General features: G+C 42.2%; 2 protein-coding genes across 2 annotated transcripts in view; one reads left to right on the plus strand and one right to left on the minus strand.

The window, feature by feature from the left end:
• Positions 1-26468, plus strand: part of Snx24 (sorting nexin 24) — a 131943-nt gene that overhangs the window by 95622 nt on the left and 9853 nt on the right. The window contains exon 4 of the mRNA XM_051200743.1: positions 25538-25632. Coding sequence (XP_051056700.1) covers positions 25538-25632 — 95 coding nt within the window. The remainder of the gene's footprint in view (positions 1-25537; positions 25633-26468) is intronic.
• Positions 16414-17002, minus strand: LOC127234032 (60S ribosomal protein L29). Its single transcript, XM_051200741.1, has one exon. The coding sequence runs from the start codon at positions 16950-16952 to the stop codon at positions 16494-16496; it is 459 nt and encodes a 152-aa protein (XP_051056698.1). The 5' UTR covers positions 16953-17002; the 3' UTR covers positions 16414-16493.

Raw genomic sequence — 26468 nt, forward strand, 5'->3', positions numbered from 1 at the left:
AGAAGTGGTACTTGGGGCCTGCTCAGAAATCTTGCATAGGAGGAATTTCATTTGGTCTTTTACCAAAACTTTATTAAAAGCAGCATTCTCCTGTTCTGTAATTGTGTGACATCAAAAGAGAAGAGAGTTTCCTGGCCAGATCTCAGAAGGTCTTTGCATTGCTGGTGAATGGAAGAAAAGGAAGGAAGGAAAAAAGAAAAGAAAAGAAAAATAAAATGACAATTTAGTAAGAGCAGCTGCGGGACCTACTTATCTTGGTAGAGTAATATTTTCATAATGGCAGCTGTTAAAACCAAGTCTGTATGAATTATGTTGAGTTTCTGTTCACTCTCAAATGCAATGAACAGCTCCTGCACACTAGAACAGCAGGCACAGGATTCAGAGGCTAAAAGTCAAACAGGAATGGAAGAGACCTTTAGATTGCTAGTAAACACCCTAAAAGGGAGCCTGTCTTGAATGCCGTCTTTATGTTAAGAAGGTTTTGTTTTCAGAGAAGGTGTTGCTGTGTAGCTAGGCATCTGCAGTCTTCCTTCCTGGCCTCTAGAGAGCCAGGGTTACAGATGTGAGCCACCAGAGCCAGCTGGAAATATTTAATGCATGTATTTTATATGGCACATAACTGACATATTGTTGCCTTTATGTCAGTTATAAGAGAGTAAATACGTATCTACTGGCTTTTACATTTTGGGAGCATTGGTTGAGGAGTGCTTAGTCCTGAATGAAATCCCTGCTTCAGTCATTCCAATAGATCTTAAGTAATTGAAACAGTGTAGGGGTGATGTGTTTTAACAAAACCAGATAGTCAGGTTAAAGAGATGGCTTTGCCGTTAACACTTGGTGCTGTTGCAGAGGACCTAGGTTCAGTTCCCAACACCCAAATGGCAGCTTAAGCATTTGTAACTCTAGTTCCAAGGGATCCTCGGCCCTCTCCTGGCTATCCTGGGTACTGCAAGCACATGGCACCCAGGTATATACATAACATACAGGCAAAAACATTCATTCACATTAAATAAAAGCAAATAGTATCTTTAAAAAGTAATAAAACAATAGATAGTCTTCCCATACTACTTGCAATTTATTCAACTACTTTCTCATTATTTTAGATAATTATTTTACCATGTAGCTCTGCCTGGCTTGGAACTTGCTCTGTAGACCAGACTGGCCTTGAATTCAGAGATCCTCATGCCTTTGCCTCCTAAGTATTGGAATTAAAAGCACGTGCCACTATACCCAGCCTCTATTTTTTGTTTTTAGTCTTAATTTTCTTTCTTGTTCTGGGAATTGAATGTAGATCCCACATCTTAAATTTACAAGTGCTTTTGCAGGCTGGGTGTGAAGGTGAGAATCTGCAGGAGGACTAAAGTTCACAACTACACGAGAAAACACATCTCAAAGATAAATACATAATGTGAATAACCCTTAATGTGGATAAGAGTGGTGGGTGTTTACCTGCTAGTAGGGGCCCTCACTTTCACACCCTGGACCCAAAGTTCCCGCTGAGCTGCTGCAATGGAGTTAATGTTTCCTGAGAACTGTGTACTGGTTTTTTTGCTTGTTAGATGCTGTGTCACAGAGGTGGTTCCTTCTTCCCCTGCCCTTGCAGTGAATATAGGTGATTGCCGCTGTCGCTGTTCCCAGAGAGCCTTTCTGAAAACAGCTACACAGATAAACCAGCTTTCTGGTTTTATCCTCCTACACCTGGGCAGGGAGGTGAGGTGGTTTTAGCAAAGCAGGTTGATAGGGTATTGGAGAACCACCGGCTGGTTTCTCTGCTGTTATTAGAACCACTCATTAGAAGCTAGCTGTGGGTGCTTCGGCCTCGCTGAGATGTTCCTCCACATTGGTGCTCAGATTTGGCTCCCTTCCGCCTAGGCTGCTGCCCCTGGGCTTGCTTATCTCAGATCTTCCTGCTCTCTGTCTTGTCACCTCCTTGTTGACAAGCTCCACGGGCTTCTCTTGTACGATTTTGGAAAAATATGGACCCTTCTTAAATCCCTTTATGAGACCATTCTTTTCACTTAAAACAGTCCCATGCCTGTGTACCGGGAGCTATTTGTGGTTCATCCAAAGTGCATTCTGGTTTGTTGTCCCTGCATCCACCCCTGATTAGCTCTTTGTTCTTTTTTCCAGGTTCTTCCTGGTAGTTTCTCTCTTGCCTCTGAATTCCTAGCCTGTTCCATTCAGCTTTATATCCGGGAACGTCATCTACCTGCCAGAACACTTGAATGGCTCCTTGTCAAGTACCAATTTGAGATATCCTTAGGCCACATGTTCCAAATGCCAGCATTTTCTTGTGTGATGCCATGTGAGCCCCACTGCCTTACCATCCATTGGCCTGTGTGTTTATCATGCTCTGCATGTCCATGTCCCTTTTCCTATTTCTGCTTTTGAGAGCTTCCCCTCTAGTCTCTTTCATGGGATCCTTCTCATTCAGACATGGTAGTCTTAAATTCTAATTTAATTGACCATTAACCCCTCACATTTCACCTACTGCTAGCATTCTTAGAGTATTAAACTTATTCTCCACACATCATGTGTGCCATCCATGTAGGCTCCTTCCAGTGTCCTACAACCTTAGCTCACCCCCTCTGTGCTGACCTAATATTGCTAGGTATTTGGGCTTTGTGTACTTACTTTTAGATTTATTTACTTTGAGTGTTTTGTCTGCATGTACATATGTGTATACCACTTAGTGCCCATGCCTGCAGAGGTCAGAAGAGGACATTGAATCCCCTGCAACTAGAGTTACAGATGGTTGTGAGCCATCATGTGGGTGCTGGGAACCTAACCTTGGTTTTAACAAGAGCATCAAGTGCTCTTAACTGCTGAATGAACTCTCCAGCCCCCAAGCATGATTTTTTAAAAAATTCTGTGCAGCCAAAAGAAATCAAAATTACCATAGATTCAAATCAACCATCAAACAAATCGTCTGAAAATCTATTCACAATAAACATGACAGAGTTCTGATTCCCAGGATAAAAAGAACTTTTATAATCAGTTGGAGAAAATTGAAAACATTCATTTATTCAAAAGGTAATTATGGCTGGAGTCAGTGAAATGACACTTGCCACCAGCATGAGTGTGATCTGTACAACCCACATACAGATGGAGGAGTGAACTTATCACAGAATTACCTAATACCACATTCTGTGGTACCTGTGCCCACACATACAAATTCTGCATACACACAATAACAGCTGTTTAATCCTTAAAAATTACAAATGTTCAAAAAAATCAGGGAAAAAAGCTAATTTTATAATTAATCAGAATGTGGCCAGCCAAGACAACACATTTACATCTACAAAAGCTGAAAGAAAACATCTGTGCCCGTTGTTGGTAAGGCTATGAAGAAATAGCCATTCCCATGAGCCTTCATGGGGATGCAAACTGCAAGAATCTTTTGAGAAGGAATTTGGCAGTTCCCTCTATGAATCTGTCATACAAATTCTTACATGATTTGGCTTCATGGTATGTAAGGCATTTTCATTATAATATATTGTTTAAAAAATTGTCCAGTGAGAAAAGGGTTGGTTAAAAATCTCTAACCAATGAAAACATTAATAAAACATTCCATAGCAGTTCACAAGATTACAGTAAATCTATGTGTTCTGAGAACAAGCTGACCAACCCCTATGGGCTGATTCAGAAAGTCTCCAGCGACAAGCTTATAGCAATGATGCTTTCTCTGTCTTGTGATTGGTGGCTACAGTTAGCTCATGAAGACCAGATCGGGAAGATCAAGAAAGTTGGTCAGAGTCATAGAAAATGGATTTTTAGCAAAATCTTCTAATAGTTAGAGTTAAAAGTATGAATTCTATATTGCTTTCAAAACCACAGCTTCTTATTGTTACTTTTTTCTTCTGGATGAGACAAGTTGTGTGAGTTTAGTAATGCTATGTTACCGTGTTATCTCATTCTCAGGCTTGGGATGGAAGTCCCTCCTCCAGAGTGATGCTGTTTGTTTTTCCTTGGCATGCAAGAATGCTGAGTATCCCCTGGTCAAGTCCTACCCACCCTTTACAACAGTAATTGCATTGTTCCGTGTCTTTATGAAGGACTCCTTTGCCAATAGGTTTGGGGAGGGACAAGTGTCAGGGAAGAGAAGGAACAGTGAAGTCCCTGTGATTGAGCAAAGATCGCACTGCTCAGGTCACTCCACAAAAACTTGTCAGTTTGCTGCCCAAATAAATGCCTAGGGGGCACGAGACACAGAGCACGGTGACCCCAGGAAGAAAAATCAATTGCAATTCATATTTCATCCGTCTGTAACTGCTCTGGAAGGCATGGTTCCAGTTTATTTGCAGGCTTCTGCCCCTCCCTCTCTGTCCCTTCTCTCTCTCTTTCCCCATCCCTATCTCTTTTTCTCTGCTTCCTTCTGCTGACTGTGTCTCACGGGCTCTGCTTTACAGGGAGGCAGATTTTGGACTTTTCCCCTTGCCCACATCACCTTGCTTGTTACCCGTGCCCTGCACTAGATTTGATCAGTGCACTGCACTGTAGACAGACATAGACCATAGTTATTTTGCTTTGAGATTCTTGCAGGTCTGGGGCCTGTGTCCTGATATATTGCTCAGAAGTGAGGTGTAGTATACAGGTGCCCATCCTTCACATGGTTACTCAGGAGGGTTCTCATCAAGTGTGGATTTAAAAGCTTTTTCATCAGGATAAGGGCCCCTTAACACTGCTATTTTTGAGAGCCATCTAGTCTACCTTCCTTAGACTTTCTTGCTCCAGCCCCCACCCTGCCCCCGCCTACACACTCTCAAGTGAGGCTGCTCTTAGATTCGTAGCCCCGCTGTGGACTGAGATGTCATAGGGACAGAGAAAATGCTGCTCACTTTATGGATTCCTGTTAGGTCAACAAAACTTTGGCAGCATTGATTAACTTGACAGTGAGTCCAGCAGTACATTTATCACTTATGGCTGTGCTGTAGAAAATCTAATAAGAGGCAAACAATTCCCTTTAGAGCTGTAGCAGGTTCACTGTGGCCAACAGAGCATGCACTGGAAATCTCTGCCTTTAAATTATACCCTTGCTGCTGGTTGGGTCATTGACTCAGAGCTACTGCCCTCCTGCAGTCACACCACCGTTGTTAATTTCATCTCAAGTATTTTATTTAAATAAATATTTAAATCATTATTTATGTGCAATGTTCTTAGACTGTGAGGAGATGAATTAGACACAGCTCTCTAGTGATGATTTGAAAATAACGTCCAGACAGAAGAGCCTATTGTTTGGGGTGTTACAGAACTGGGACCACTACAGGGAAAGTACATTCTGAACTCAATGTTTTTTTTAGCTTGGTTCTCCATGGAGAACACTTGGTAAAGAAAAGACCTTGTCAACTGCATTTGGTGTGAAATGACATACACGTGTATATCTCTAGGAATCTGGTGAATCCTTTGTGGATTTTTCTTTATTTCAAGGATATCCTGTTCGGAGTGTTAATACTTTTGTGTTTATCCACTAAGCAACGTTACTCATTTTCCCATTGACCACATAGATGAGTGTACTTCGGTATGCACGTGGGAAACGTAGGGCCATGTGCATTTATTAAGTAGCAGATTGTAAGTTTAGGAAAAGGAAATCTAGTGGATTTGGAAAATTGGAGTCAAGTATAAAATGGCCAAGTTCTTCAGGTGTGTTGTAATAGTTACCTGGGAAACTGAAGAGAGTTTTGTTAGCAGGAAGCTGCACCCACCTGCTGAAGGATCATCCAGCTTCCCACTCCACGTGGCAAGGGCTCTCTGTGTCAGACTGCTTTCAAGGGAGATGCCTAATTTATTTTCTTCCTTTTACTTTGTTCTCGTGCTATGTTAAAATTCACAATTCAGCATGAGAGCGTCATCCCGGATGAGGTTGCTTTCCAACTTTGTTGCTTTGCTTGCACGTGCTCTTGAATTGGGAGCTTTTCCACAGTAGCATCTCCACAGCGATACAGTTTTCTCTGTAGGAAGAAAGGTGTTCTGCCAGAATCAATTCTCAAAAGGGCTCTTATAATAAGGCAGCTTGTGGTATGGCTAACGGAAACAGTGTGAGCAGGAAATTCCCACAGCAGTTTGTTTTTGGATGAAAAACCGAGTTCACCTGAAACATGAATACATTGAAAACCAAGACTTAAATAAGGCAGCACGTAGAGCCAGAAGGGTGACTCTTTGAAGCTATGTCAGCGGCCCCATCCAGTGTTTGTCTTTGCGATCCTAAACAGCATGTGAACCAAAGTTGCTTTTTCTCAAGATTGGGGACTGGCCCGAATCAGTAACATTCAAGCTTGTTGACGTTAGTGTTTTGATTTAATTCAGTGCAAATGTGTTCCGTTTAATCCGCTGGATAAATTCAGTGCCTTTCCCTTCCGAAGCAGGCTTTTCTGAAAGAGCTCCATCTACCTCGCTGGGTTTTGCAGGTTACAATGGGAGTGCCCCCACCATTTGCCCCAGTGAGCAGAGGCCGGGTATTGATTAACTATCACACTGGCATCAGAACTACTCTTAGGATTCAATTTTTTTGTTGTTTTGCATATTTTATTGATCAAAGTGGTAAATGAGCATCAAGCGTGCAAGAAGACGATGAATTGTTTACTTGCATAAAATAACCTTTCAATAAGGGAAGATGCATGGCTCACACTTCGGTTCTGTTCTGCGGCCCGAAGCAGATGGCATTCAGCTGCTATTGATTTACTCCCATAGTTAAGGAGCAGCCTGCAGCCTGGCATGCCCACTGCATTGTAAAAAGGGGTTTAGACTTGGGGACCAGGATGGAGGCCAAGAAGGACTGACAAGACTGTCCCCAAATCCTAAGGAAAGGAAAAAAAAAAAAAAAAAAAAAAAAAAAAACCTTATTTGGGAACCATGCGTAGCTACTTAACTGCAATTGTGAATTAATGCAGTCACATGTCATGGGCCACTTCACACACTGCTGCTTAGAAGGGGAGAGCATTTGTGGTGCTCGCATAGGCAGATGTACCCAGTAAATAAGGAACAGAGTAATAATCACAGAATAGTGATCTCAAGCCTGTGATACCGGAAGGAAGCAAAATGAAAGCTTTGCTCCTTCGTTCAGGGCAAAATCTTGAATACCGTACTGTGCCCATATTGAGCCTTCTAGCCTGAGACCAGAGTGAACACACAGCTGCCCTGACAGTCCCTCTTCTGCCAACCCTGTGCCATCTCTTCGAATGCAGCGCTCCGCCCATGTCCTTTGTCAGCGGCTGGATTTTGTCTTGAAATGTCTTTCCATAATTGATAGTTACAGATGTTGAGTTTGTAAACATTTCCCTTTAAGCTGTGTCCAACATCGACTTTCTATCATAAAAACTAAGAGTAAGCTAGCCTACCAGTTGTAGATTGTCCCCCCCCACACTCCTTCTAGACTCATTAAATACTGAAAACCTCTCATCAAAAACAACATGAACAAGTAGGAAATAGACTTCACAGTAACATGTATTTGTTTTTTCGCTCATGTACGCACTGTCATGTTTATCTGACTTAAACTGCTTTGCAATTTGTAATTTTAAGCAGAAATAAAATACTTGAACAAAAAAAATTGGACAGTGGCGTTACTTGCCCATCATTACAGGTCTCTGCAGAGCTTCACGGGGCTCTTGTAAACTCCCAAGAAATAATTGTCCTAGAACTGTTTCTATAGCAGCTGTCCCTTGTAGTGGAAACATTTCATTATGTCATTTTCCTTGTTTGTGGGGTGGAGATTCAAGTTCACTCTGTTTGGTTCCAGGAGAATGTTAGCTCTGTCTGATGTTCTGTTCAGTTTCCAGACCTTTCACCGAAGAGATGGGCTTAGGGAAAGGGTGGCAGGGGAAGAGGACGGACTTGAAATGCTAGTGTGTTGGGGGATGTCTGTGACCAGCTGCTCTGCTGTATTGTGAGTACCTTCCAGCATCTAGTATGATTCAGAGGATTTGCATGGAAGACAAGCTCTCATTTCCAAGAGAGGAAGGCAAGAGCAGCCAGTGTCTGCTTTGTGAGATTGAAAGGAGGTTGGAAGACGAAGAGTTCTTCCCTCTAGTAGTTGCTACGTAAGAGAGAAATAGAGTCTCTGGGGTGGCAATAAGCACACCTTGTCTCAAGCAGACAAGCTGTGTCCAAGGGCACAGATGACACCATAGGGCAGACAAACTCATTTATACCATTGTGTTAACTGTGGAAATAGAAAGTACAATAGTGAGGTTAGGATTGGCAACCAGAAGTTAACCTACTGAAATTCACTATAAATTCCTCATTTTGGATATGTGCACATTCAGACAATATGCTTGCTTAGCATGTTTTAACAGGTTAAGTAATATTTCTACATTGGCTTACAGTTGAGTAGCTTTAAGGCCGTATGCTTTTCTTCATGGGGGAAATGTCCCTCCCCATGCTCTCGGCCACACCCAGCACTGAACATCAGCCATGTACAACAGTCTTTTTGTTGATCAAAAGAATACTTCTAGTGTTTTTGCCTAATTGTCTGGCAGACTCTTGAATATCAATTATAAGAGAATGGAAAAATGAAAAGGAGACATATCTCCCCTTTTAAAATTCATGTACCAGCTTTATTTAGGTCACATTTACAAACCACACAGTGCACACACAGTGTATGACTCAAGCACACATTCATATCTGTGTGCACTCACACAGTTTGGTTGGAATGGTTGCTGTTATGTACCTGAAATCCTAAAATCAAGATATTAGCAGTTGGCTATGCCAGAACCTTCTCCATGTTGATTTCATGCCTGGCTTCCCAAGAAATGCTGAGCACAAGAGCCACCGTTAGTAGTTGTGTTGCACAGACTTGCCAGAGGGCCTGCTTGGGTGGGGTCTGAAGCGGGCTTGTGGCTGCCACTAGTCACGTTGGTTTTAAACAGTTCTTCTGACCGGCGTGTGTGTGCACACATGCAGAGCAAGGGACAACTTATGGGGGTCAATGCTCTCCACCCCAGCCGTTCCAGCTATTTAACCCATGTGGTCAAAGCTGGCGGCAAGTGCCTTTAACCACTAAGCCATCTAGCCAGCCCTCAACTCTGGGTTTTTGTTTTTTGTTTTGTGTTTTTTTTTTTGTTTTTTTTTTTTAAGGTATTTCATTTGTGGCCACGATAATAGGATAATGGTGATGCGACACAGTAGTCGTTGATCTACTTCTCCAAATAAACTTTTGAGGTTTTTTTTTCCCCCCCTTTCAAGAGGACCCTTAAGTACAAACTGAAGTCATCAAATGAAATATTCTGTTTTCAATGAGTGACACGCTGCTCTCAGTATTTAACAGATAATTATAAAGTCAGTCCCGGACACAAAAGTGAGGCCAGTAGCCATTCCCCAGTGAGTGTTTCTGACATATTTACAGGCATATCTGTGTGCTTATATTTGGATTTTTTCTTTGGCTTCCTTTTTCTCTTAAATGAAATATTACTTGTTTTGTGTGCTCACATTGACTTCTGTGTCTCTTCAAGTTATCAGTTCTTGGCTCTTTGCCTTAGGGTAGTTAGAACTCACACCTTCTTTTTAACATATTAAAATATTTAACCATACTGTGTGCCATCTACCAGAAATGTAAACTATTTGCCTTGGGCTCTGTGCAATTCAGAATCAAACCTGTTAGGAATCAGGGCAGGGCAGGGCAGACTTCCAGCCAAGCCTAGTCATTAGCTTCTAGTGGTAGAATATGACTCAGACTCCCACATCCTCTGAGTGTACACTCAGAGTATTCAGCAATTGCTTTCTAATCTACAACTGAATTGTTTCTGTCCACATTCAGAGTGAATTTGGTATATCTGATAAGCTATGCCTTGGGGTCTACTAAACTTTGATATTAATTGTGGTAGTCACCCATCATGTTAACACCACTGGAAAATCATGGCAACATGTTGGTTTAGTGTCGGCATCAATGTTCTTCCAGAGCCATTTCCCTTTGTAATAATCAATGAAGAAATTACTCTTCTCTTTACATGGGAGTCGTTGATCCAGAGTTCACATAGACACCACTCCATTGCCTTTCGCTTCCCTCCAGCTCTGTATGGTCGGTAGAACAGTTTGTTGAGAGTCCTGACTTGAAAAGCAGGCATCCCCCACCACAAGTGTGATTAGCCAATTCATGTGAGCACTCAAATATCTCCGTGTGCATTCTCACGGAAGCAACTACTCCATACATTTTGATCTATCAAACTGATCTTTATTTTATTTTCACACAGATGACAGTGAGCAGAATGGGATTTCTAAGCTTAAAGAAGCTCCCCAAAAAATGAGAGCATTAACCCCAAATGCACTGAATTCCCTGACCAGCTTGCCACCACCTTCTGCTCAGACTTGAAGAGGGGACCTGCTGTTTAATGTAATTAGTTTCAAAGGGAATGTCAGATCAGTCCTCTGGAGTTTACCCTGACCCAAAACCTTCCTAGGGAAGTATCAGGGAGACAAAAGGAGAAGTTGTTATAGTCAGGAAGCTCCCCTCCTGTGTCATTCCAGTAAGTGTTAAGGGGTCCACTTTGCTATCCTGCTCATTTCTAGGCACTGAAGTGCTCTCAAGACAGGGCTCTTAAAAGTACAGTTTCCAGAAATGGAGTATGTTTGACTATGCAAAAAAAAAAAAAAAAAAAAAAGTAAATTTCTGGAAATACAACATCAGTTTTTAGTTTTGCTAGTACAAGACAAATTAGGCCAGGTGGTCTTCAACCTGTATTTTTTCTCAATGGGTATTTGAAAGTATGTCAAACAAAGTTGTTTCCAAGTCCTTTTTGCTCCTAAAATTCATATTACAATGATCTATAATAAACACACAAGCAAAAACAAAAACAAAAAGGGGCCTTGATTGGCAGCAGGGTGAGGCCAACCCAGGGACATCACTGTTCTATTTGGTTTATTTTCCTCACAGCTTAAATGAAAAATGGCTTATTTAATCAGTAACTTGTAAGTCACACCATTAATGGTCATACCCCCCTCTTTGTTGATTTTTCCCTCTGTCATCCTTCTTGCTTGCTTGAGTCTTGCTTCCCTAGTCAAATGGAAGTGGCTTGTGTTCCAGCATCTCATGGAGGGGCTCTGGATGAGATGGGAGCAGCTTACTCTTCTAGGACCAGCAGGGTGAGAGAGGAACCCTTAAGAGCAGTCAGGGAAAAAGTGCAAGACCTGGACCCTCAGTCCCACCCCAGAAGATGAGCTGGCAGGACAGGGTTCTGAATTTCTTGAATATCATCTCTTCAGTCTAGTAACTACCCTTAAGTTGACCCACCTCAAAGGTGATGGTTAACTGGCCCTGTGGGGCCAGTAATCGAGACACAAAACATCCCAAAGCTATTAGATGCCATTGTTTTGGGGATGCCATTGTTTTGGGGTATTTTTTTTTTTTTTTATCAGATCCCTTTCTTGGTTTCCTGCCTGACTATGAATCCTTGTTCTAGCATTTCCGTGAACTGAGTTTCTAGCAGCTTTTGGTCAGATGCTGGCTATAGTGGTAGTGACTATTTTCGCAAACAACATTCCACCTTCAGCTTGTAATTATAGTATTTTTGCAAATGTAGCCTAGCTTTTCTTACCCATGTTACCTCTGATTCTGCCTATGGAGTAACCCCCATGCATCCAAAGCTCTCGGTTGTTTTGCTTTGCTTTGTTCCGGACAGGTTCGAGGTGCACAGTCCAGGCTGACTGCAAATTGGCTCTCTCCTGTGCCCACCTCCTGGGACTACAGGTGTATGACACTATGCAGAGCCAAAATCCTGTCTCAGATCTAGAGGTACAGTAATGAATGAGACACTCGTTCAATCCTGTCCCCTTGGAGCTGGAGTTGAGTGGAGGAAAAGCAAGTGAATGTAAAAAGAAATACAAGAAGCCAACGAGAAGTGGGGGGAAGGTAAATATCTGGGTGTCAGTAGTGAGGGCAGGCACCTGTGAGGTGGCATTTAGATGGAGGAATATTGTCCGTGGGAAGTGTGAGGGTTATGCAGGTGAAGTGTGTGGGCTCACTATGGGCCAGAGGACCACTGGAGCTGCAGTGTCTCAGTGAGTGGGAAGGGATGCCAAGTAAGGCCAACAGCAGACTGGTGCTGAGGAAAGAGGCAGCAGCCTTTAGACTTTGGCAACTGGGTGGATAGATGGGAGTAAGCAACATGATGGAGGACTGGAGTGACAGATTTTATTATTATTACTAGTAGTAGTAGTATTAGTATTGTTGTTGTTATTTCAGGAAATAAGTTCTGCTCTAGACATTTTGAAATGGACATGTTTGTAAGACATTCAGGTAGGAAAGAAAAAAAAATTAAGCAAAGAAATTCAAGTGGACATGTTAACTACATGTTTATTTCTATGAATCTGAAGCCAACAATTTGTTAGCGTTTTGTATCTCATCAGCGTTCAGCATTAAGATTTTAAAAACCGTGGAAGGAAGTATGGTGAAAAAGAGAGTGTCAACAGAGCCTTGAAACCCCCTCTGCATTCTGAGGACAGGTAGAAAAAAGAAGCAGTCACAAGTAATAGTAAGAAGACAAAATCCAGGACAGTGTGAAGGGGTGTGGGTGGGGGGTGAGGTAAATGCAGCATTTAAGGAAGGGGGAGGTGGCCCTTCAGTGGCTGCTCAGAAGGTGGGTATGTGAAGACAGAGCTGACTGTTCAATTTAACGACACAAAGAGTCTGAGACCAACAAGCAGGAAACAGCAAACGCTAGGCTAGAAGCTGCAGTCCGTTTGTGACAATGGAGAGTGAAGGGGCTGAAGATGAGATGGGGAGCCTGCAGCTGAGAACTTTGCCAGAAAGAACCGAGAAGTGGATTAGGGTCTCAGACTACAGGGGCTTGGCTCACTCGTCCTGTTTCATGGTGAGATATTAGAGCACACATGCATGCTGGCACTCGTGATTCTGCAGACATGAAAAGTGGGTGGGTGAGTGGATGGAAACATTGATGGGTATAGATTGGTTATAGATTGATAATAGAATTAATAAGGAAGTATGAGAAAGAAAGCAGTAGCTAAGTAAGTAGGTAGCTGAGAAAACCAAGGGATGTGCCAAGAACCAGAAGGGCTTCACACTAGCCAGTATGTAATAGGAGAAACACTTCCTCCATAAAGCGCAGGCAATAAGAGGAGGAGGGAAGAGGAGTGGAATGAAGAGATCAGTGCATCTTTTTGTTCTCTCTAATGTTTGAAGAGGAGCTGTTAATTAATAGGGAAGGTAGAAGGTCAGGTGTGGCGGTGCACACCTTTAATTCCAGCACTCGGGAGGCAGAGACAGGTGAATCTCTGTGAGTTTGAGGCCAGCTTGGTCAACAGAGAGAGTGTCAGGACAGGCTCCAAAACTACACAGAGAAACCCTGTCTCTAAAAGCAAAACACAATAGATGAAGGTAGATGAAGGTAGGCAGAGAAAATAGAAGAAGGTGAAGAAGTACAGGAAGGCTGTTTTTTCTAGATAGCATCAGCATCTTCTGGAAGTTTAGCAAATTCTTCAAGACATGAAGTATCAGGCCCCACCAGAGACCGTCTAAGTTAGAACTGTTGGTGAACTGTACCAGACAGCCTTAATGAGCCCTCTGGGTGATTCTGGAAAAAAGCTTGAGAGCTGCTATTGTAGAGAAAAGGGAACAAGGTTGCTGGGCCATATTCCGAGGATAAGAGCTTGAATTTTAAGTCAAAATGATGAATGAGGCTCGCTCCATCCTCCATTTGAAGTTATAGTGGAAGAGACAAAAAAACAAACAAACAAACAAAAAAAAAAAACAAGTCAGTGTATAATTGACAGAATTGAACGTGAGTTCATATGTGTAGTTTAGCTGTGTTTAGCAGCATGGGCCAGGGCATGGGTAAGAGAATGGTGGAGATCATCCTGAGCAGAGGTGTCCTGAGGGGCGGGGCATGGGGCTGATTGTATTGGAGGGTTTTCAGGGCTGATTCCAGAGTGGATTCTGGAATTTTAAGCTGAGCAAGAAAGACAGAAAAGCTAGAAGTTTCCTGGAAAGTGAGAAAGCAGCTGGTCAGCAGGCTGAGGGCTCACTATAGCAAAATCTCAGAATCCGTACCCCGAAGGGCCTTGGATGGCAGTAAAAGGGCCTGGGTGACTGATCCCCCTGCCCTGCAGAGATAATGCTCTGAAGGGCAGACTTCCGTGAACCCTGTATGTATAAAACAGCCTGTGGAAGAAATACAATCTTTGCCTGTGTGAGGGGCACACATTGAGGGGCCAGGAAGTTATAGCATAGTTGAATAATGTACAAAACACAAGTTATTTTTAAATTAATGATAACGTAATTAAAAACGGAAGATGATCCCTTCTTCCCCTCCCCCCCCCCGCCAGTTTCTGTAATTGATTATTATGGTCATATAATAAAAATATGTAATGATCTGTGTCAGGCTTTTATTTATTTATTTTTAGTATACAAAGACCCGTATTTAATTTACTGGATTATTACTGCATAGCATGCACTGTTGTAAGTTGCTATAGCTTGAGTTAAACTTTGCCATGACTCTGTCCTCTGAAGGAGATGCTGCCATTGAGCTTATTTGTAAATGAGATAATTGGAGCACTCCAGGCCCAACACACTAGTCCATCCTAGTTTGATTTCTAATATTGTGATAAAGACTATGACCAAATGGGTGTTAGGCCTATACTTCCCAGTCACAGTCCATCATTGAGGGAAGCCAAGACAGGAGCTCTAGCAAGTTAGGGACCTAGGGGCAGGAACTGAATCAGACCATGGAGGAAAGCTGTTGATTTTTCATTGCTTGCTCAGTTTTCATTCTTAGACATCCCATGACCACCTGCCCAGCGTGGCACTACCCACAGTGGGGTGGGTCCTTCCACATCAATCAAGAGAATGCCCCCCAGGCTTGCTTACAGGCAATCTGATGACATTTTCTCCATTGATGTCCCCTCATCCTAGATGACCTGAGCTTATGTCAAGTTGACAAAAAACCTAACCAGCATTCAGTCAAAGATTAACTCCCAAAGATTTAAGCAAATAAACGTTCAAAGGAGCGCGTATCTCACGGAGTTCTTATAAACCAAACCATTCTCCTGCCTTGTCACTTCTCAGTAACTGAAAAATGACCAATGTCATTGATTGTTGGTGACCTAGTGTTCAGCAGCCATTGAAGCTAGAGAAGACATCTGTAGTGAACTGTGTGGGCAGGCATGGGAACAAATCTGGGTGGACCCCCAGGCACCCACCTTCCTGCCCACTTATGCCTCAAGGTGAGGATGGCTTTGTATACAACCTGGGATGGTTTGTGTGGAGAGTGTGGTGGTAGTGATAGGTGGTCTAGGTTGTCATGGTACCCATGGTGCCATGCCATCTCCTGATTCTCTAGCCTAGCACCAGTGATGTCCCCCAAAATGTTACCTTGAGATACTTGGCTTGTAGCTACTTCTTTTTTTGTTGTTGTTGTGTTTTTTGTTTTGTTTTGTTTTTGAGACAGGGTTTCTCTGTATTGCTTTGGAGCCTGTCCTGGAACTAGCTCTGTAGACCAGGCTGGCCTCAAACTCACAGAGATCCTTCTGCCTCTGCCTCCTGAGTGCTGGGACTAAAGGCATGCACCACTAATGCCCAGCTTTGTAGCTACTTCTTGTAGCAAGCTTTGTTGTCAGACTATCTTTGTATCGCCAGCCCTGAAATAATAACATGGAGACTTATCATTAATTATGAAAGCATAGCCTTAGACTAGGCTTTTCTCAACTAGCTCTTATAACTTAAATTAACCCATTTATATTAATCTACATTCTTCCATGTGGTGTTAACTCATCTCCATACTATTCATCCTACACTTCTTCCAAGTCTTTCTTCCCAGAGTTCTCTGGGAAGTCCAGAAGTCGCAGCCATACATCTTCACAATATCTCATAACAGCTTTTCTCTTTAGTTTTGTTATTTTCTTCTTCTCTTTATTTAGTAAATTATTTCTCTTTAAAACTCGCCTACAGTTTTTAAGATACAAATTTTCTGCTTGAAGACATATATGTATATATAACCTACTAGACTATTAATGTAAGTTGTCCTTAATCCCTTTTATTGCTATTAGGAGAAAGGTGTTAAAAGATCATTAACATTGTGATTAGAGAGATCTGTTAAATAAGATACGTATCATCTTCATGTAGCCAGTGAAGTTGTTTGGATAATCCTAGGGAAAAGAATTTTAAGCAACTCTGCCCTTCCTAGGGGGAGCACCTACGCTGTTTTAGAAGCCCATCTGGGAGGACATGCTTCCAGCTCATCGGCTTCCGTTTATCTCTGCTCAGTGTCATGTTATTACCTGCGAGCTTGACTTCTTTTCTGTCTTGCAGTGTGTGTTCGTAACACCTATTGAGTTAGGCGCACATGTTACACGTTCTTCACATGTAGGTCTTTTTTTTTAAATAAAGTACAAGGTATGTGTGAGCTGTGTTTCTTTTTCTTTCTTTCTTTCTTTTTTTTTTTTTTCTTGCCTCAAGTTTATTTGTAAAAACAGCATAGGGCACAGGTCATCTGCAGATAGTGTGTAGATGTGTCACACCAGTCCATCTGTCTTCACAGTGGCAGAAACCATTTCTACGGGGCCTTGGCGCCTTTGGGAGCCTGAGCTGGAGCTGCAGCCTGGGCCTTTGATGGAGCCGAGGCCTCTGCCTTGGTTTGAACCTTGGGCTTTGGTTGGCAGAGCCTATGACCCTTGGCCATGTACCTTCTAATCTTCTTCCCAAGCTTGGGGTGAGCGATGAAAGCCAGACGGCTGAGTTTGCAGCCAGGACCCTTTGGCATCTTGGGTTTTACCACCTTGGGCTTCACAAGAGCCTTGATGGCCTCTGCGCGTGCACTCATTGCCTTCGCGTTGTTTGCCTGCATCTTCTTCAGGCCTTTCTTGTTGTGTTTCTTGGCAAAGCGCATGTTCCTCAGGAACTTGGGGTCAACCCCCTTAAGAGATTCGTATCTTTGCGATCGGGGTTTCTTGATGCCATTTCTGTGCCATTTCCGGGACTGGTTGTGTGTGGTGTGGTTCTTGGACTTGGCCATGTCTGAACGGTATCCGGCGGCACCCGAAGCGCCTGGGACCGGAAGAGAAAGAGGCGAGATGTGTTTCTTTTTGGTTTTCATATACTGTTTTTAAAAGAACTAAATTAAAATGGAATATCAAAGCTGGTGTTTCTCCACCAAATATTCTTACTCAAAGTAGTAAGTTAAATACACTATCAGAATTTCTCTCTCTCTCTCTCTCTCTCTCTCTCTCTCTCTCTCTCTCTCTCTCTCTCCCCCCCCCCAATAAGTAGTCTATGGACCAACAGCAAACTTCACAACCTTCAGTTGCATAGACAGCAACCAAAAGAAATGGGTTGCACAATAGTTGAAGGGTCTCTTTCAACTGTTAGTGCAGCAGTAAATAATTGTAAGTCTTGCTTTATTGACTCAAGATAATCATAGATTAGCATTATTTTATTCTTTCCTCCTTTTCTCATGACCATGAAACTATAGCGAATCTTAGAGATCATGTCCATGTTCCAGCAAGAGGTGGAAGGGAAGAGTGTAGAGAGATGAACAAAAACAAGATTATTGGGGCCTGGCTGTTGATTTTGAGGAAGCTTGTTGATCTTTCCATCTTACTTTGTGGTCATTACCATCCATTTACAGAGAGAACTACACTGTCATCCAGCTTATTGCTGTGTTCTGACCCCCTTGGTGTCTGTGTGAACTACTGCTATCCTATCTGCATGTTTGATCTGAACCATTTCATTGACCGCATTTTTCATTGTTGCAAAGAGGCCAAGTGCCTTCTCCCACCTTTGTATTTTAGTGGTCTCCTTTACTGGTTAGCTTTTGATTTCTTTTACCTTGGCCATTTTCATTCCTTGTATTATTTCTCTTAGGTCTTGCTCTGGGTCTTGAATTAAGTCACATGTCACACTCAAGTCATTTTCCATTGTGTTTCTACTAATGAGCTTTGTTCATCAAGGGCTCTTCATTCCATGTAAAACCAATTACACGTTTAGCCATATCGTTGTTTAACCAAGGGACATATGGCAGAGTTTGTAGTTGTAGGGATAGAAAATATCATCCTTTTAACCACAGTGCTGTAGGAATGTGTTCACCCAGGAAGGCCCAGGCCTTCTGGACTATGCTGTCCCAGCAGTGCTGGAGCTGGGTTAAATTGCAAAAGAACAGAATGCTAAGAAAACCAAAGGTGTATGTGCTGGAGGAGTGTGTGAGAGATTTAAGTGAGCAAATTGTTTTCGAACACTTTTGAAAACATCAATTCATCACCACCCATGGGCTGTACTAATTATAAATGTTTCATTAAAATCTAGTCTACTGAGGCCTCCCTCAGGCAACATCTTGCAAGTCCAGTTGCTTACTATTTCCTCCTTAAAATAATAGGACAACACTTCCCATAAATGCGATGTATAATTTGTATTTAAATTAGTGCCTAACTACATAATTTAACTTGCTGAGCCAGCTTTGGTTTGCTTTGAAACACAGTTTTACTCCAGTGCATGAGTCCCCAGACCTTGGTTTTGACTGACACATTAAGTAGCTGGTTTATAGTTGTGTTAGAGTTTGTTTGCTTGTTTGGTTTTTTCTTGCATCATTAAGAAAATATCACATAAAATGTTTTCTATAGTATATAGTCAAAGCATATTTTCATTCAACATGTTGGGTAATTTAAATGGATTAAATATATGAAATATGTAATTTTTTCTTCCCCTAGAGCCTCATGTATACACTAGAAGAGTGGTCTGCCACTGAGCACTTAAAAAAAAAAAAAATTTAGGTCTGCCAGAAGTTGTCTAAGATGTATTGAATTGTTTTGAGGCCAAATCTTTGCAATTTCATGTCCATTTACTATCATTACAGAGACACCATCCACTTCAGCACCAAAAGATAAGCCCTGGGAAGGCAGCACCATGTCTGTTTGGCTAAATGCCCTGTCCCCAGTACTATGGTTATAAATGGTAGAGACAGATATTTGTTATATAAATAGATAATGCAGAAAGACACAGAGTAAGCTCTGATGTTAAAGTAACCCAAATGGTAGTTTCTACTATTTAGTAGTCTTTCTTTCATTCTTCCTTTCTTCCTTCCTTTCTTTCTTTCTTTCTTTTGAGCCAATGCCGATGTCTCATTAGATAGTCCTGGCTGACCTGGATCTCTTTATATTGACCAGACTGACCTCAAAACCACAGAGATAAATCTGACTCTAAAACTGGGTGCCCCCTGGCCATGGTTAATCTTTTAACAACATCAAAAATTATATCCTACTAGGCAGAGTGGCACACATCTGTTCTCGCAACATTCAGAAGGTAAAACTGGAGGAATCAAGAGTTCAAGGCAAGCTTAAATTACATAGTGAGTTCCAGACTAGCCTAGGATATATAGCAAGACCTTGTCTTTAAAAAAAAAAAAAAAAAAAAAATTGGGTCAGCAAGATGGCTCAGTGGGTACTGGCACTTGCCACCAACCTTGACATGAGTTCTATCTCAGGGATTCACGGGTCAGAAGGAGACAGCTGACTCCTGAACATTGTCCTCTGCTGTCCGTTCTCATCGCACGCACATACGCACGCACGCATGTGTACATACAAACACAATTAAAATGTAATACATCTTTAATGAAAAAAATTTAAGGATTTCTTTTCAAAATTTCTTAAGCCAAATCACAGTATGTCTTTACAGTTTCTTCATTCCTTAACTAGGCCTTTCTTGACATTCGACTTACCATGTAGGTCCTTGGATTTTTTTTTTTTTTTTTTTTAATAAGATGGTCTACAAAGGTCTAGAAAACCTTAGCAGACAGCTGTTTGAATTCTAGAAGTAGCGCAAGCTTTGCCAGGGCACAGACTAGACATACCTTGGGGATGGAATTGCATCAGAACAAAGAATGCACAGGGCAGTGGGTTCTTTAGTAGCCCACCTGCTTTTTAGTTTTTAGATGGCTGCAGTCTTCATCAGATCTGTGTACTGCACTGCTTTTTAAAACGATTTTGTTAGGCTCATTGTGTGAATTGTGACCAAGTGCCAGGAGGTGGCTGAGTAGGAGACTGAGGACTGCAGAGCCTCCACAAGCTGGTAGGCTTGGGTCCCAGAGGACGGTGGCACAGAGACCCACTTACTGCTGTGAGGAGGTATTGATTTTTCTCCCTCCCTGTTCTTGGCGACTCCTCTGAAGTAGGTATGATATGAGGCTTCTTTCATAGACAAGAGAAGAAAAACTGTCGTGGTGAACTTTGTCACTCCCCCAATCAGACATTTCAAACCAAACTAGATGGGCAAGAAGCACATACAGGGCCTCTTAAGCCTCCTGACTTCTGTGACAAAGAGGTCCCCTTCGGATCCATAACAACCTTATAGGGAGAGCATGCACACAGTCCAAAGCAACCTTATAGGGGGAGTAAAATACATACTATGCATGTATGCATGTATGTTTAATGTTTTGAGAAGATAATAAAAAGATCAGACGTGAAGACAACAGCGCTCTGTGCAGCGATCACGGAAGGTTAGCCAAGTGGGCTCATCTGAGCTTTCAAGATGTTCCCTTCCTGTTATATATAATTGGCTGCTGGGTAGGTCTGGCCCTAACTAGAATGCCAGCGTTCGATTTCACAGTGTCCTCAGTGGAGACGTGTCACCATTTATGCTGGATTTAGTGACAATTTTCTAAAATGGAAACTCGTGGGAAATCATTACACTGTTTATACGTCCCCCTTGTCGGACGGTGTTATCCTGTGATATTTTACCAGTGTTTTCTACCGCATGATGGCATCTTGCAGAGGTTAAGGCAGAACAGGTCCCTCTGTAATTTTGTGACCACATTTTACTCACTGCAGAAGAAAGGATAACTGACAATTAAGTATTTGGGATGCTGCAGAAGGAACATGTGCAACTAATCAATGGCATCCTTTGGGGACCGTGATTTTAGAAAGCCGGTCAGGTGGAAAAATCGGGGTTTTGTGATTTGTGTTACATGATGATAATTGCACCTTTTCAATAAAAACGACATTTCCGGAGTAAACACTGAGCTGGGGAGGCTGCTGCACCAATGCTGTTGGGTTTCTGTCCCATTCAGACAAGTTTTGGTAAATGATTTCATAGAGTATGAAAGATCTCCCCCCCACACACACATACTTACTTAACACTATGTAAACAAAAATTATTTAAGTTTGACTTTTACAAAGCATGCTTAGCTGCCCAGTTTTATTGTTTATTGGAGTTTTAATATGTAATACTTATTAGATGCAGTTATATCCAAGTGTGTCAAAGTACATTACACACTCAGTACAGTCCCTCAATTTAACTCCTTTTCCAGTGTTCTCTTATTCACAGGCCATGTATTTGACACATATTCCTAAGTGGTAAACTAGATGAGCAAATACTCATCTGTCAGCGCATCTGCAAGGTTTCCCACTGTGTTTGTGTTAAAAGGCCCTAATCATCTAGATGATCTTCGGTGTTTCTTTTCCCACACATGGGCCATTCTCCTAGTTTCACTGAACAGGCTTCAGTTGAACATGCTGAGTTGCCATGTGTTCCCAGTTACCCTTCCCAGTGGAAGAGTTAGCCCTCTCTACTGTGGCCCACTACTGTCTCTCCTTGTTTGAGCAACCTACTTCTGTGGAATCTACAATTTTTTTTAGTTATTGTCATTGTTGCCTCTGGATTTTCCACAGTGTACTCTTTCTCTTTCTTGGGTTGTAGGGTGTGAGGCAAATGTGCTGAGTGGGTTGGAAAGATGATTTGGCTCTCTTGACAGCTTGTAGAAGAAACAGTTCATGCTGACCCACCACTGGTGGCCCACAGGACTTGCATGGAAGTAGCTACTCTCTGTCTTGGATCTGTGATTAGTTGTGCCTCTTACAGTATTTTACTCAGTGCTTATTCCTGTAAACTTCAATGGGATTTATTTCTAGCCTTTTCTCTAATTTGTCCACTTCATTTTGAGTGACGCTCTCTTCATAAATTATTTGACAGGCCTCACATGTCAACTTTGCAGGAATGGGCAAGCAGCATGGAAATTCTACTACCAGGGACTTCAGGGTACCAATCAGACAGCTCTGGGTCTGAGACTTTGCACAGTTCCACCACCAAAATGCTCCTTGCTGGATAGGTGTGGAGCTCTAGGCTTCACCAGCTACAGCTGAAGAGTTTCAGATCATAATATCCCTACTAGTTCCTCAGGTTGGGGAACCCTAGGCATCACACCTCCTCCTTTGAAAGAGTGTGTGTGTGTGTGTGTGTGTGTGTGTGTGTGTGTGTAGAGGGAGAGGGGAAGGGAGAGAGAGAGAGAGAGAAAGAGAGACTGAGTTTTATCCAGTTTTTCAAAAGGGTCCACAGATCATGTATGGCTAAGACCTGTACTACATAGATAATTATCCAAACTTTCCAATTGGGTAAAATGAGTTGGAAATCAGCACACACACACACACACACACACCAGTGAAATCTCTCACATGCTAGTTATATGCCAGAGACTCCTGGGGATGTCCCCTTGAATCCTCATGAGAATCCCGGAAGTACAAGGAGGAAAGATGCTGACCAAGTCTGACTATAAAACCCATGTGCCTTGTGCACCTCACTGCCTTGGGAATAAAAATAAATACCACCGAAAGCTAACAAAGACCAGCAGTCTAAACCAATGGGGACATGATTTCACATTTAAAAATGTGATTTTTCTGTACAATTAGGAAATTATCTAGGGAGTAAAGTTGGGTGATTTAAACCAGATGGGCTCTGACGATGTGGGATGAGCCAGGGTGTGGCTTTGAAAAGGGGTGGTTGCTCCTGAAGCTGAGCATCACAGGGAAGGAAGATGGAACAGCTGGGAGGCCCCACTGGCTGTCCAGTCTCCTGCATGAGATCATGTGTTTATGGCCCCAAAGACTGGGTTCAACTAATTTAATTCCTATTTGGCATCTCTGTACTAATTAATGACATTTGTTTCATTTGTACATATTATATTAAATTAGGTAAATTCTTCATCTTTGTTTGGACTAGAGTATTAATTCTATTTGTGTGCAAGGTTTCCTCACAGAGCTGAGGAAACATTCCTGACCACATAGCTGGAAGTCCTTACCAACACCCCCACTGCACTCAGGGCACTGCTTTCTTTATAACATTAAACCCTCAAGAGTAGCTTGATCATTGTTTTCTGGAAAATATTAGCTGAGATTAGTCGGGGAACAAAAGTAGACGCTTGTAAGTTTCTAGAGTTTTCTGCGTTTCTTTCTGCCAGGATGTCTTACCTAAAACAATGTGGTCATCTGTTTGGAGAGCCCCAGGGAGGGAGCAGGGTTAGTTCCTGTCGCTGTGTGCAGTGTAAACAGCTTTTTGCCTGTCTTTTGTCATTAATGATCATGCTGTGGATGTAGCCAGTGCATTGTAAGCCAATCTGTCAAGGCAAATAAACAATCCACCTTGTTAAAATTCCCTAAATCTTGCATTAATAAAACCGAAGGAGCCCCTTGAACACTCAGGAGATGTCTTCCTCCATACTGCAGTGATGGATGACATGTCTAAAGAGCCTGGAAATTAAGTAGTTTGGGTCATTAAAAGTGTCCCATGCTTCTTATTGATTTAATTTATTTTAAAAAGGTAGGGGTGGAGATAAGAATGTTGCACCCTCTCTCTCTTTCTCTTTTTTTTTTTTTTTAAGTCTGAAGGCTACCACCTATACAGATAGTTAAAATAATTTCTGGGGCAAATTGTTCCATATTCTTCACAATAACATTAAGTTTTGTTATTCAGGTGAGTATTATGCCGTCCTGTTAAGCAGACATCTAGAAATCTTTCAGTAGTCCATGCAGCCTTTGTCAGGGCAAAAACTTGTAGAACTTCTCGGACTACAATGATCTCTGGATATTCAAAAATTCTCAAAAATTTGAGATAAATGTCTAACAGCTTGAAAGAAATGAACTGGAATGTGGGCAGAGAGCCTCTTTTGTCCTTCGCCTTCTTAAGTTTTTGTTTTTCTGCTTGCATAATTAGGAAGAGAATATAATATCTGAGGTGAAGGAGGGGTGTGTGCAGATGGATCAGTGGAAGGGAAAACGTTCGGAGAGTGGTGTGCAGGATCTTAGCTGTCACTCTAAGTTGTTTGATCTCGGCATGCTGACACATGTGCTTATTTCTTTATCCTGTACTCCATTGAGCCCATTCTATTTACTGTCATATCCAAGCACCTGATATAACAAGTATCCAGTCAGCTTTATTTGATGAGCAGAGGAGAATTCTCCATCACTTTTCTATCGTCTCTTTTTTCCCCCTTAAGATCTTTCTGGTATGGTGGGCTCTGTGAGGGATGGTGACAACCCAGACACCCTAACTTTTCTGATGGGCTATCTCTGGCACCTGAATAGAAGGAGAATTATGTATTGCAATACATAAGTAGGCCTGACAGCCTACATACTCTATGTATGTGATCTGAAATGGGCAGCAGGGTTCCACACCTGTGAGAAATGAGCAACTCAATATGAAAATGCATAGGATGCACCGACACACCTATAATTTGACCTAATTTTTTATTTAGTCTATATCTTCTGCATCAGTTAAGTGGCTGTTCCTGTCAGAAAATATTTCAATAATTTCCATTATTCTTTTGATAACATGCATTATTATTCGGGGGGGGGGGAGAATCACCCATGGTATGTTATTTAAGTAGACCCTTAAGAATAGTTACGTTGTGAAGCATGGCCGCTCCTAACTGTAATCCCAACACTGAGGAGCCAGAGAGACAAGAAGACAACTGTGAATTCAAGGTCAGCCTGGACTAGATTGTAGACCTGCCTTTGAAAAGACAATCAAAAGAATAGTTACATAGTATTTGGTGCTTTCTCCCTCACTTTTAATGGAGAGAGCAGACCAGGTATCAAATATATAATCTGTTAACACACATTTGCAGATTCTTTTAAAAATGCATGAATATGAAAATACCCTCCACAGCCTCCATCAGATTTCTCCTTCACGTTGCATAATTTTGATCTCAGTGTGCTGACACATTTATGCCATTATGCCAGCTATTTACCAGAGCTATTTAAATGGAAGAACTTTATAGATTTTTTTCAATATATACCCTGATTTACACTTAGCGGTAAAGTTGTCACTGACCTTTTAAGTGGAGCTGTCCAGATGGCAATAAATGTCAACTGATCCTTGTGCAGAAACAGGTGATAACTAAGGGGTTAGACTAAATCTTCCGGATGGAAAACCTGCAGTATTTCCTAGGAGTAGTGGCCTGTTATGGAAATGTAAACACTTTATCACTCAATAAGGAACATTTGATTTGCATATCTGATGCAGCTGGGGTTGGACTGTTGAGGATGGATCGGAGTCTCTGTGAAGGCAGGGACCCTGTCCAGTGCTTCCCCGATATCTTGTTGATTACTGAGTATCTGAAGGTAGGAGACACTTCTGTAAATCTACCGTGAAGGAGGATAAAGTGCAGGGTGTGCTCGTGCCGTATAGCATCCATCAGCCTGGATCTACTCCTCATATCAATTGTGAGGAATGTTGCTGGGAATGACTTTGATGGACAGTTATGACTTTTCGATAGAGTCCTCTTGATTGATGGTCTAACAGACTGCCCTCCCATCTCTAATTTCATTTCTGCTTTCACAGGCCGTCATTTTGGAAAATGAAGAACTTCCCAAACTCTTCCTTGATTTCCTCAATGTAAGACACTTGCCCTCCCTACCGAAGGCAGAAAGCTGTGGGTAAGAACTGCTATTTACGTTGTGGATGTGTATTTTAAGTTACTCTTCAATGACTGATGGTCCTAACAAGTACCCAAGAGTGGTGCCACACGGCAAGCTGGCCACATCTAAGCTCTTAGTTGAATCATTATTCTCTCTCATTTCCCTCTGCTTATAGTGAGAGGAATCCCTCCCAAGTCTTCGCATCCATCCTGCAGCAAGTGGTCTAGTCAAACCCATGCCTAGGCATAAGGAACTAACCTTTTAAATGATGGTGTCACATAGTGTCACAGGTGCAGAGTGTAATCAAGGGCAGTCCCTTGACTTGTGCTAAGTTTGTATATTCATATAGCTTTTTAAAGGTATACTTTTATTATTTATGTGTGTGCTTGTGCCTATGTATTATTCATGTGTGTGTGGAGGTGGGGGTGCCTGTGGAATCTAGAAGAGGCCATCAGCTCCGCCAGCACTGTAGTTACAGACAGTTGTGTGTTGCCTGGCATGGCACTGAGATCCCAACTCAGGTCCTCTGGAAGAGCAACAAGTGTTCTTAACACCTCACCATCTCTCTGGACCCCATATTCGTACAGTTTAAAGCTATAGATGACTTTAGAGATCATTGGTCCAACACCCCTCATTTGATTGTTGGTCAGAGACACAGTATTTAAGTGCCATCCCCAAGCCATGCAAGTGGCAGAACCCAGGCCTTCCATGGAGGGCTGCCTTCTTCTCTGACCACTGCTTTTCCCTCAGGAACTCATAACTGATGGGCTGTAGTCCCCAGCCACTGTTAACCATGGAATTAGAGGTGCAAAATCCCTGGCATCTGGAGAAAGTTCTTCTAAAGACTGAAATCT

This window comes from Phodopus roborovskii, unplaced genomic scaffold, assembly GCF_943737965.1.
Source record: "Phodopus roborovskii unplaced genomic scaffold, PHOROB, whole genome shotgun sequence".
Taxonomy (NCBI): domain Eukaryota; kingdom Metazoa; phylum Chordata; class Mammalia; order Rodentia; family Cricetidae; genus Phodopus; species Phodopus roborovskii.